At 37.2% G+C, this 12298-nt stretch overlaps 1 protein-coding gene across 4 annotated transcripts in view; it reads right to left on the minus strand.

The window, feature by feature from the left end:
- Window positions 1-12298, minus strand: part of MYBPC1 (myosin binding protein C1) — an 86732-nt gene that overhangs the window by 45591 nt on the left and 28843 nt on the right. For all 4 annotated transcript variants that reach the window (XM_057741003.1, XM_057741004.1, XM_057741005.1 and 1 more), the window contains exons 6-12: window positions 11590-11628; window positions 11041-11076; window positions 8999-9109; window positions 6123-6271; window positions 5667-5784; window positions 4110-4161; window positions 1967-2023 (exon numbers count right to left, since the gene is read on the minus strand). In XM_057741003.1, the coding sequence (XP_057596986.1) occupies window positions 1967-2023; window positions 4110-4161; window positions 5667-5784; window positions 6123-6271; window positions 8999-9109; window positions 11041-11076; window positions 11590-11628 (562 nt within the window). The remainder of the gene's footprint in view (window positions 1-1966; window positions 2024-4109; window positions 4162-5666; window positions 5785-6122; window positions 6272-8998; window positions 9110-11040; window positions 11077-11589; window positions 11629-12298) is intronic.

Consider the following 12298-nt stretch of genomic DNA (forward strand, 5'->3'; position numbering starts at 1 on the left):
TAACTTAATTCTCACAATAATTCTCTTTAGTAGTTTTTATTCTCCACATTTAGAGATGTGGAAAACAAGTCTCAGAGAGGATGTGTAATTTGACCAAAGTCATGTACAGTAATTAGTAAATGGGCGAGGTGAGTTTTAACCTATGTTTTAACCACTACCTTTTCCTTTCCACATATATGTCTCTCTCTCTTTCTACATGCCAGGCGCTGGAAGGCACAGGATTTCTTTTCCTCACATTGCCTAGCATTATATTCTACACAAAGAAAGCATTTACTATTTTCCTGGTTGAGTAAATGCAGGAAAAAACCAAAAACCAAAAAAACCTCTCTTGTCTTCCTAAAGTTTCAATTTATGTTATGAACGACTGAGGCGCCAACTTCCGAGACAGATTCAGAGTGGCTTTTCTTATGTGGAGTTACAGGAAATGTGCTGACTCAGAAAAGGGAAACTTGGATTTAGTTCCCTGCCCTTCCTCTAGCTACCTGTGCGACTTGGGTAAGTCACTCAACTTCTCTGGTCTTCGGTTTCTCACCTGTAGAACGGGAAGAGTGAGGCTCGCTTAAGGTCACTTCATATACTATTACTTTAAATACATTTGAGGAATTAAATATTATTGAGGCTAATGATTATTTGAAGTCTCCAGAGAAGGAAAGATGCTTTCAATACTCCAAAGTCTATTGATTGACTAATTGTCATTTTGGTTATTAATAAATGGCACCTGTTAATATTTCTGTTCTCAACCTAAGTGTTTAGAGCTGGGGGCGAATTTTTCATTCATAGGGACTTGAACAAAGCTATCCAACTAAACTGAGAATGAACACAAGCCCATTTATTACTATTTGTAATCTGTTATGAAGCATATCTATACTTACAGTTTTTCGTAACCATAGAAAGCAGTAAAAATAATAAAAAGTGAACCTAAAATACTAAATGAAAATTTTTGAAAGTTTTACTATTTATTCAAAAATTTGGTAGATAAACACAATCCCAGTAAAAGTCATTTTCTTTTTGTTGCTTCTATGCTATAGTAAATACCTATATATCTATATCCATATCTATATATTTATATATAACACACATATAATACAGTATATCTGTGATTATGTATATGCATATATATGGGCAGAAATCCTATAAAATGGTTCTGTACTAAATATCCATAATGAAAATCTGTAAATTTTATTGCCAGAGAGTACAAAATTAAGGGATGTGGGTGATAATACTGAACATTTATCTCCATTTTACTATTATATTTTATCTCTGCTGAAAATTTATATTTTTGGACATTTTAAATGTCTATGAAATAAGATGTACCTTATAGTCAATAGTATGTCATAATAAACTATTTGGAGCAATTTTTTTCATTGTTTAGTGATTGATAAAATACAGGTATATATTAACATGAATGTTGTCTTAGATTTGATGAAATACAGTGAATCATCAACACTATGTTGAAGTGGGTATACGTATATATATATATGTATGTATGTATATGTATGTATATATGTGTGTATATATATATATACCCCTGCTAAGACTTCTACCAAAATTTTGAAATGAACTTTTCCGTCAAATATCAAAAGCCCAAGAATGGAGGCTTTATTTATTCAATCATGACAAGGAGTCATGATTGAAATAATAGAAGTCATGAGAGAAATAAGAAGTATATGTATTTAAGTATTCTGTCTCAGTTTTCAAATTTCCTCATCCCCAACTAAGAAAATATGTGAAGACTCATGAAACATTTAAAAAGAAAGTAAAAGCATCAGCTAAAATCTTTAACGAATTAGCATGCAGTTGCTTCCCTGTCTCTTTCTTAGTCAACGCTGTTATAGTATTCCATAAGCAAAACACATTTTAAGAAACAAGAAATTCTTTGAAAAACATCCACTTTAAACTTGACTTTCTGAGTGGGTATCTAAAAGATTTCCAGGCCAAAGCGCCTCACTCCATCACGGGTTCTCACCTACGTTTCAGGAGACCACTAAAGTCAAGTTCCCCTGCATCGTCTTGACCTTCTCCACTGTCATTAACAAAAGAAAAGCAAATCTGGGTTTAATGCAGAGGCACATACACAACAGTTTCCCCCAAACACTCTACATATAACGTATATGCAATTTTGTACTAGCACACAAGTCATGGGACTAAATCAACACAATTTCTTTTCACACAAGGACATTTTAAGTTTTGGAGTATGTACTTGTGGAAAAGTAAACACCAGGAGCTTGTGTTACTCTGCGATTTCGGAAGACACAGTTTTGTAGATTGCATATATAAAACTGCTTGGATTTGTGTTAAAACAGAGTAACACAAATGCACGTAAGCCAAGCAACACAAAGTACTTTGTTTTTGCAAGTTGGGGGCTCTGGAAACATACCTGTGTAAAAAGCAAAGGACTTTTGCTGATCTCTGTTATTCATGTCAGACAGAGATTGGCTTGGAGGATGCAGTGTACCATAGAACATATAAGTACAAAACTTATATTCAAAGGTAACCTCTTTGTGTCCATCAATTGATGAATCAGATAATGTGATACCAACATAACGTAAAAATGGAGCCTGTGCAGAGCTTTTTAAAAGATGCATTCCTTTCTCTTTTAAAGGGAAAAAACTTTAAGCTTTTCATTTTCCTGTTAATATTTATACCTTTTAAAATGTATTTTCCAAAAATTTGTCTTGGAATTGTTGAGCCCTTTACTAGGAGTTTTTAAAAGTGCTTTCCTATAGAGAAATGCATCTTAATTTAGGCATGCACCCACCTTCATGATCTCATATAAACTCTAAATATAATAGAAACTATGGAGCTGACATTTAAAGGGCACTACATATTTACTTACATGTTTAATTTTTTAGTGAAGATTTTGTTTTCTGCTCTTTACAAATGTTAGTTATGGTTTCTAAGAAAAGAGTCTGCGGGTTTAAAAACAGTGTGTATAACACGTAAGTTATAAGAATTGAACTGAAGTAATGTGTTTTCAAAATTCCTTTAATAGCAGGTATTTGGAGAACTTTTGACATAAACACATTTCTATTCTCTTAACTTAGCAGATTACGTCTTCCTCTCTTAAAACAGACTTATACAAAGGATGAACGTATTGTGAGATCTATGTATTTGCTGAGCATGGGGTGAAGGGAAGGTAAGAGATTTTGAAAGTTATGACTTAAAAAAATACAATTGACTGATCAAGAAATATTAAATATCTTTTAAAAGTAATTACAATTTTCATTTGTTCATAATTTAGGAGGGAACTATGCCTTTTATTTTTTTTAACAAACTAAATCATTGTTTTATACTAGTTTGAGATGACTTTATTCAACAAAACTGTTATGTGGATTCAGTCTTAAGAAGAGCAAAACATTTGCTCTTATTAACAAATTTGTATTCTAAAAGAATTAAATACAGAGTATTTAATAATAAATAATAGTAGCAATAATAGTAAAATAATAGTAGGAAGAGGCTAGTCACATTTCTTAGAAGCCAGAAAATATTTTTCATTTTTCTTCCTAACCCTTGATTTTTTAGCCTTGGAGGTTGCAAAATAAACCAAGAAAGTATCTATATTTTGCCTTTCTACAATGTTCTTTATTCCAGCAGACTCAGTGGTCTTTCACTCAGGATAATTCCACATTTAAACAGTGCTATATTCAGTAAGTAGCTACTTAATTGTAGTCTTTTGGGCACATGGTTTAATAGCTCCATTCGTGATTTCTAGATAAAAAGCAATATAAGTTTTCTGACATTACTTAACTGATGCTATATGAGATGTGTATTGCTATATATCTTTCTGGGCCATTTGGTAGAAAGTAATGCAATTAAAGAAGAAGCCTCACATGAATAGAAAGAGTGTCTTTATAAGGCAACTCTGAGACTTGCGAAATGGCAGCTTCCTATAACAAGAATAGTCTAAAAAAGCATCAGCATATACACAATTTGTTATTAAACCCATAGCTTCTCTTAACACTAACTTTTGAATATTTAGTATGTTTGACTTCAGTGAAAAGAGTCGATCTCATTTGGAATATAGAGTGTGGAGGAAGGGAAAGCAAGTTTTGAAAATCCTCCACTTTCATGCTATACAAAAACTACCTAGATTCCCCTTTTGAAGTTACCTTCTCTTGAAAGCGGATCTGATGTCGATGTTTGGAGTAGTCCCAGTAGATTCTTTGAAAGGAAAGAAAACAATAAAATCAATACCCATTAAGAAGAGAGCTTTGTGTTCAGTTCCTTTCCAGGCTGTGGGGGTTCCTCAGATGGAAGGAGCGCCAGGTGAAGGGGGTGGGGGGGGTGGCTGGCCTCCCGATGGCTGAGCTGCCGCGACATCATACCGCATCCTCCCTCACACAGAATCCACGAAATGACTTTAGGAGTTACCGTATCCAGTCGTCATGCCACCTGTCTGCCTATTAGAGTCATCTAAGGAGCTTAAAAAACACATCAGCTTCTTGAATCTCCCTGCTGGAGATTTTGATTCACCAGATCAGGGAGGGGCACCTGAAAAATCAATATTTTGAAAAAGCCCCTCAGGTGATTCTCAGAATACCTGGCCGGGTTGAAGAAGCAGTGCTCAGGACCAAATTCCCACTTCAAGAAATCTCGACAGCACCACCACCCATGGTCATCCAGCCTCTGCTTGACAGCTCTCAGACTGGGACTCTCACAACCTTCTGTTGTGTCTGTATAGCGTTAAGGAAAGAGCTTGTGCTAATGTGAAGATAAAATTCACCTTCTCTTAGTTTCCACCTTTTGATTCTGATCTGCCTAAACACTTCTCGGGGACATGGATAATGGCCTTTTCCTTCTTCTGTGGGACAGCCCTTCCCCTATTTACAGTGAGTCATAAATGCTTGGCCTCCTTCACCTACACATTCCGGCTGAATAGGGCATAGTTCCTGGATTTTTCATCCTCCCAGTTACCCTACTCCAGGAGGGACCCCAGTGGAAGTATGGTGCCCAGGCCAAAGGCATTACTTCAAATGCGGAAACAAGGAGCACGCTACAGAGAGTGGTATCACTTCTTAAACCTAGATCCTATAACATTTGTAATGCTCTGGTTTTCAAGTACCTCAGCTTTGTCTTTCGTAGCTACAGCATCCTTTGGATTCATTTTAAGTTTATGATGTTTGCTGCCAAGTCAACTTTCTCTTTGTATACTTATCGAAGTACTGGTTTTACCCCTATGTACATATATACCTTTAATTTATTCCTATTAAATTCACTCTTGTCAGTACACAGAACATATAGATGAAGAACTTCCATATCTGACATTAGTTCTTATAAGAGAAATCCTCCCTTCTTCCTGGGTATCCTGACATCCTCATCCCATATTAACTTATCCCCAAACCTGAGCAGGAATAAGAGGACAGGTACGTTCAGTAGCAGCACAAAAAAAAAGAGGCATCAGCCTTTATCTGCAAGATTGAAGGAATATGGATAGCATGGACAAGAGATATTTAACAATAAATTCCCCCAAATTCTATTTTTCTATTGTCTCATAACAATTTAATTTAGCAGGCTTGCTGAGACTACCATAATCAGAAATACACACAGTTTTAAAGGAAACCTTATTTTCAAAATCTCATACTAATAAATGCCCTTATTCTCTATCCTCTCACACCTCATTAAAAAAAAAAAAAGTCACACTTATCCAGACTAGAAGTCTCTCTTACCACGAACTTCAAGATCGAATGAACAGCTGTCAAACTTATCCTTATAAGTGACCTCGCATCTGTAGTTTCCTGCGTAGTTCTCTTTGGCCTGGATAATCTGCATTTCAAACGTGTACACCTGCAATGAAACGCAGCCGGAGAGACTTCAGCCCTACCTTGCCGACAGAAAGAGGCCATCACATTGCAGTTACTTCCCCAATTCCTCAGCATTGGCTTAAAGACGTGTCTATATATGGGGATTCCTGTACAATGTTCTCAATATAGCTGGGGTCAACGCGATGTTCTGAAGCCCCTGGGCACAGCTGGCCAACCGCACTGGAGTGTTAACACTAGGAACGGGAACTCCAGCAGATGTCCTGGGACTGAAGTCTCTCAAAGCTGAACCTGAAAATGACCTTTTCCGCACACCGAGGGATGAGCTGGCTGAGCCCCTGCGGCAGGAGGTCAGGGTCATACCCGACTGTGCCTTTCGAAGGTTTCCTTCAGCTGGAGGTGCTTCCCGGCTTTGCTGGCCAGGTCCATCCATTTCCCTTTGAACCATTTGATGGTGGGTTTTCTAAGAAGATCTTCGGCCTTGACTTTGGCTATAAAGGTGATATTTTCACCTAGGAAAAAGCACAAGTAATTCAGAGCATGGTTTTAAAACTGCCATTTGTTTTGCTCTTTGCAGGAAGAAGTTAGATAGGACTACACTGCATAGTCTATGACGTGACTAGCACTGCTGGACTTGAACAATGAAAGGGCCTGATTTTTTTTTTTTTGAGTGCCCTAGTTCTTAGGATATTCCAACTGCTTCAGCTTTTGAGGTTTACAGAGCAGAAAAACAACAACGGGGAAATCAGTGGAAATAATTTTTGTTTGGAATCCAAGCAAATGTAATATGTATAAAATAACATTTACAGGCACACCTCATTCTCTTGTACTTGGCTTTATTGCACTTCAAAGATACTGAGTTTTTTTGTTTTGCTTTGTTTTGTTTTGTTTTTACAAATTGAAGGTTTGTGGCAACCCTGTGTGAAGCAAATCAATTGGTGTCATTTTTCCAACAGTATTTGCTCACTTTGTATTTCTCTGTCACATTTTGGTAATTATTGCAATATTTCAAACTTTTTCATTATTTTTATATTTGTTATGGTGATCTTTTTTTTTGGATTATTATTTTTTAAGCTCTTCATTGGAATATAATTGCTTTACCTTCTTGTACCAGTTTTTGAGGTACACCAAAGCGAATCAGCTGTATTTATACATATATCCCCATATCCCCTCCCTCCCGCGACTCCCCCCCACTCTCCCTGTCCCTCTAAGGCATCACCCATCATTGAGTTGATCTCCCTTTGTCATACAGCAACTTCCCACTGGCTATCTATTTTACAGTTGATAGTGTATATATGTCTATGCTACTCTCTCACTTCATCCCAGCTTCCCCTTCACCCCCCAACCCTGTGATGTTTGATCTTACTGTTACAAAAAGATTATGACTCACTGAAGGCCTCAGATAATAGTTAGAACTTTTTAGCAATAAAGTATCTTTACGATATGTATATTGTTCTTTTAGACATAACACTATTGCGTACTTAATAGACTATTGTATAGTGTAAACATAACTTTTTTGTGCACTGGGAGACCAAAAAATTCTTGGGACTTGTTTTAGTATGATATTTGCTTTACTGTGGTGGTCTGAAACCAAATCCACAATATCTTCAAGGTATGCATAAATATATGTGTGTGTGTGTGTGTGTGTGTGTGTGTGTGTATATATATATACATATATATATATAGATTTTTTCCACCCTTTTTATTAGGCAAGATGATGACAAGTCTGGAATCATAAGAATATGACTAAGTGACTGATATTTTTGAAGCAAACTTCCTTATTTATCTGTATGGATTCATTAGACTCCAAGGACATCAAAATTCTAGCCCAGTGGCCATCCTAGCATTTTGGTGTCTTCGAGAAACACAAGGGGAGCAAACATTTTGATTTACATGTAGTGTGCTTCTACATTCTAGACCTGAAAGAAGTAATTTTTAGAACGTAGTCAGCTGTGTGTTCATTTGCATAATATTTGGTAAGTGTCAAAGGCTAGTTCTGATCACAATACTTTCTTTATAAAAATTCACTTAGTTAAAATTGCTGGACCACCCTGGTCATCTCTGGCTTACCACCTTGTTTATTTCCTTCATGACACCTGTGATGGCTTTTGTGATGACCTGTTTTTTTTTAATTTCTTCTTCTTTGCTCCTTCCATTAAGACTATAAATTCTAGGGGTGGAGTGGGAGGAATTGGGAGACTGGGATTGACACATATACATTATTGATACTATGTAGCACATAGATAACTTATGGGAACATACTGCATAGCACAGGGAACTCTGCCTAATGCACTGTGGTGACCTAAATGGGGGGGGGGGGGAGTCCAAAAGGGAGGGGACATCTGTATGTGTATGGCTGATTCATTTTGTTGTGCAGTGGAGGCTAACGCAACATTGTAAAGCAATCATACTCCAATAAAAATTTTTTTAAAAAGACTATAAGTTCTGAGTGCTCACATGTTTTACTGTGTTCAGCACAGTGTCTAAAACAGGAGGTGTGTAATCAATACGTTTTGAATGAATATACCCAAAGTTGAGCCGTCTGTCTGACCAGCTTCCTCTGAGATACTACATGTCACTATCCAGCACGTCTGCAGATTTGTAATCATATTGGGGAATGAGGTGTGTCGTGAGAGCAGCAAACACTGGCTCTGAGCTTTAAGATACGCCAGCTACTGTTCAAAGTATTTCACAGGCAGTACTATCCTCATTTTTACAGATGAAGAAACTGATTTGAACCTACCCTGGCTCGGCTCCAGGGTCCAGGCACTCAACTACTGCGTGCTACAGGTTACTGAAATGATAGCTGTCACTCAATTTTTCAGGTTATAAAAAAGCAGGATTTAGTATATAATGCAATAGAATATTTTTCAGCCATAATAGGGAATGAAATACTGATTCATGCCACAACTTGGCTAGACCTTGATAACATTATGCTAAGCGAAAGAAGCCAGACACAAAAGGTCATATATTATTGTGTGATTCCATTTATATTAAATATCCAGAATAGGGAAATTCATACAGACAAAGCAGATAAGTAGTTGCCAGGGACTGGAGGGAGAACGAGGGATAAGTCTTGATGGGATACAAGGTTTCTTTTTGGGGTGGTGAACGTATTTTGGAACTTGGTTGTACAACAGTTGAGTGTAAAATATTATTCACTTTAAAATCGTTAATTTTATGTTATGTGAATTTCATTTTTATTTAAAAAAAATCAGGATTTAATGCTTGGCACTCACCAACTTTCACTGTTCCGCTTTGAGGCTTTTCCACCAACAGGGTGGACAGCTGATTGCTGGCATTCTGTTTATCCTGCTCCTCCCCTGCTGGTGGTTCGCCAATAGACCATTCTAATGAGCAGAAAGGAGAAAAAGCATCATTTCAGGGCCAGGTTCTTCTCAGGCAGACTTACCTGGGTTTGTTGTTCTTGTCAACACTGAAGCTTCTGTTTGTCTAATTAACCTGGATAAATATAACATCGTCTTGCTATCCACCTCCCCCCACAGCCATCAGTAGAGAGTGACAGAGCCTCACTCTTACAGAGATATCTCTTCCACGATGGGATCAAGGAACGTTTCTAATTCCTAGATATAGCAAAACTTTTCATGAAGGTTGTTACTCTTTCCTGGCTGTCAAGTTTCCTTTTTTTCCCAATTTTGCCTGTCCCCTGACTGATAAATAATGGTGGGAAGGCTATGAAAGCAGTACCCTCAGTGTTCTTCCAGGTGACTGGCTATAAGGCCATGTCTACACAACAATGGAGTTGGAAAAGACTCATGGGATAGATCAGTTTGCAGGCCAAGTGGGAAAGGTCAGACAGCCAAGCCTGGCGTTGAGTTTCTAGACTCCTCACTGTTGCACGCTTAGATAATTGTATTAGGGTTGTATAGATGTGGCCATAGCTTGACAGTTAAGTAACAGATCATGACCTGCAGGCACAGATTTCAAGAAGTCTAGGAGCATCCTGAAAGGGAAGGAAAAATCTAGAAAAACAGAAAGAAACATAAACTCTTTGAGGCTTTCCCAAGAAGAGAGACAAGCTGTAAATGAAGTTTATTTTGCATTTTCTAGTTTGCACTCCAGGTGCTTAGAAGGTATTACTCAGCAGTCAACTCCAGTGAGGAGTGTAGGGGAGAGAAAGGTCCTCTGTCTCTGAGAGCTGAATGAAGAAAAGTTCAGTTTCAGCCACTTAATAACTGGAAAAAAAAAATGCGTGGGTTGCCAACTCTCAACCTGTTAATGTTTCTTGAAAAGGAGGAGATGTAGATTTAGTTATTTTAGTTCCCATGTCTCAATCATGCTTAGTATTTCCATCCATAGGCTATCATTTTCACAGTGAAGTTAAGCAACGTGGTCACGTGATTACACAATTAAAAAAATACCCAAATTGATGTTAAAATTTTGTGTTGTATGTATTTGTAATATTAATAGTAATTGCAAATAGTGGCCATTAATGTTTGGAACATGAGGACAGGGATTTTTTGTTTTGTTTTGTTCATTTCTGTATCTGCAAGTGTCTGCAAAAACGCCTGGCCCGTAAGAGGCCCATAACAGGATCACAGTAGGCACTCAAACAAATTTGTTGAATGAATAAATGAATGAGTAAGTAAATAACCTTCTGGAATTGTGGCTACAACAGAATAATTTAATAACAGGTATTCTTTCAACTGTATTAAAGTTATGAATTATTATCTAACGTCAATACATCCCAGGAATGGTGATTTTGAAGTCTCTTCATCTCTGTGTATTTGTCAAATGTTAAAAATGATAGTGATACTACCAACTGTAAAATAGATAGCTAATGGGAAGTTGCTGTCTAACAAAGGGAGATCAACTCGATGATGGGCGATGCCTCAGGACAGGGAGGAGGGGAGGGAGGCGCGGGAGAGACGGGATATGGGGATATATGTATAAATACAGCTGATTCACTGTGGTGTACCTCAAAAGCTGGTACAAGAGTGTAAAGCAATTATATTCCAATAAAGAGCTTAAAAAAAAGAAAGATAGTGATAATGAAACAAACAAACCTGTGGTGTCCATGGCTAGATTCCTGAGTCTATGTGTGTGTCTGTGTGTCTGTATGTCTGTGTGTATCATGCAAAATTAATCGTTTCTCAATACATTAGTTTTCTTGTCAGAGGAATGTAATAAGAGATTGCTGTAAGAGCTACAAACTGAATAAAACCAAGATTAGAATCAAATAGAGCTTCAAGAAATGAGGTCATTAGTGATTACTATATTAGGATGGGGTCGGGACACCTCGCTTCTGGCGTGTGCTCACCTGAATCTTTTCTTTCCAGGGCCCGACTACCCAAACCTGAAAGGAAAGCGTAATTTGGATGATACAAGGGGGAGGGGGAGAAAATGGGCTTTCAACCTTCTCGGATCCCCCAAATCCTGTCTCTTTTGATGATGGGGAGAAAAAAAAAACTAGAAGTTGGCTTGGATGGAAAATCAGTAGAGCTTTAACTTGGAAAACATCTATGAAAAGTATGTGTCATTTAAAAAACAGCATTAAAATTTTCAAAAATCCAAGTATCTGAAGAACAGGGAGAAAGAGTATATAGCTGGACATGAAAGGCATTTTTGCCCCTAAAATTTCTACCCAAGAGTTACTATTTTTTTAATTCCATAAAGAAAGCCTCTTTTTAAAGTTTCTCATGTTAAAAAAAATTGCCGCTAAAGCCAACATTTTCCCTCTTTGGCACTGGCAAGACCTGGGTCCCCTGCTCTGAGCACTGTCTCATCAAGGTGCTCTGTCGGTCCATTACCTTTACTGTCAGTTCATAATAAATGACACAGCGGGGAAAGGGATCGGAATCATCCTAACCTGGAGGCAGGGCACTAGGCAGGGAGGCTTCCTCTTCATCTGAAATAAGAAAGAGGAATAAAAAGTCAAGGAGAAAAGGACTTCATCCCCAGTATTCTGAGAAAAGAGAAATCTGCAAAAGAAGAAGAGAACCTACACGAAACGCTCAACTGGTAAGTAAGCCTTAGAAGACTTGGCACCTGAAAGATTAAACTTCAGTGTTTCAGGCAAAAGAGAAAAATATATAAAAGGGTGAGAGAGTTGGGTAATCCCAATGAAAGTAGCTTTAAAAATCGTACTCTATGCAAACGCTTTATATAACCGTAAGCTACCCAAAAAATTAATGCTAAAAAAATCAACCTTGATGAAATCAACAGTGGAGGTGGTTTTCGAGTTCTTATTTTGTAGCCAGAGTCACTGACAGCATAAATCATATACCACATTCATCTGGACTCAGACATAAAAGCATACGTGTTTTTATATAATTTGAGAACTCAACACCCCCAGAAAACCTTATCATTAATTCCCCTTCTACATTTAGGAAACAAAAGTCAACATTAACTAGTATAAATCAATTTCTCATACTTACTAAGTTCACCAATAATTATTATAGGAACTTAATCTGTGTTTTCCCAAGATTACATTAGTGTTGGCCAATATAATTTGAAAAATATTTACCAATTTGTAAAATGTTTACAAATATTCTTTATATATGTATAAAATATTTACC

Source organism: Hippopotamus amphibius, chromosome 7 (genome assembly GCF_030028045.1).
Source record: "Hippopotamus amphibius kiboko isolate mHipAmp2 chromosome 7, mHipAmp2.hap2, whole genome shotgun sequence".
NCBI classification, from domain to species: domain Eukaryota; kingdom Metazoa; phylum Chordata; class Mammalia; order Artiodactyla; family Hippopotamidae; genus Hippopotamus; species Hippopotamus amphibius.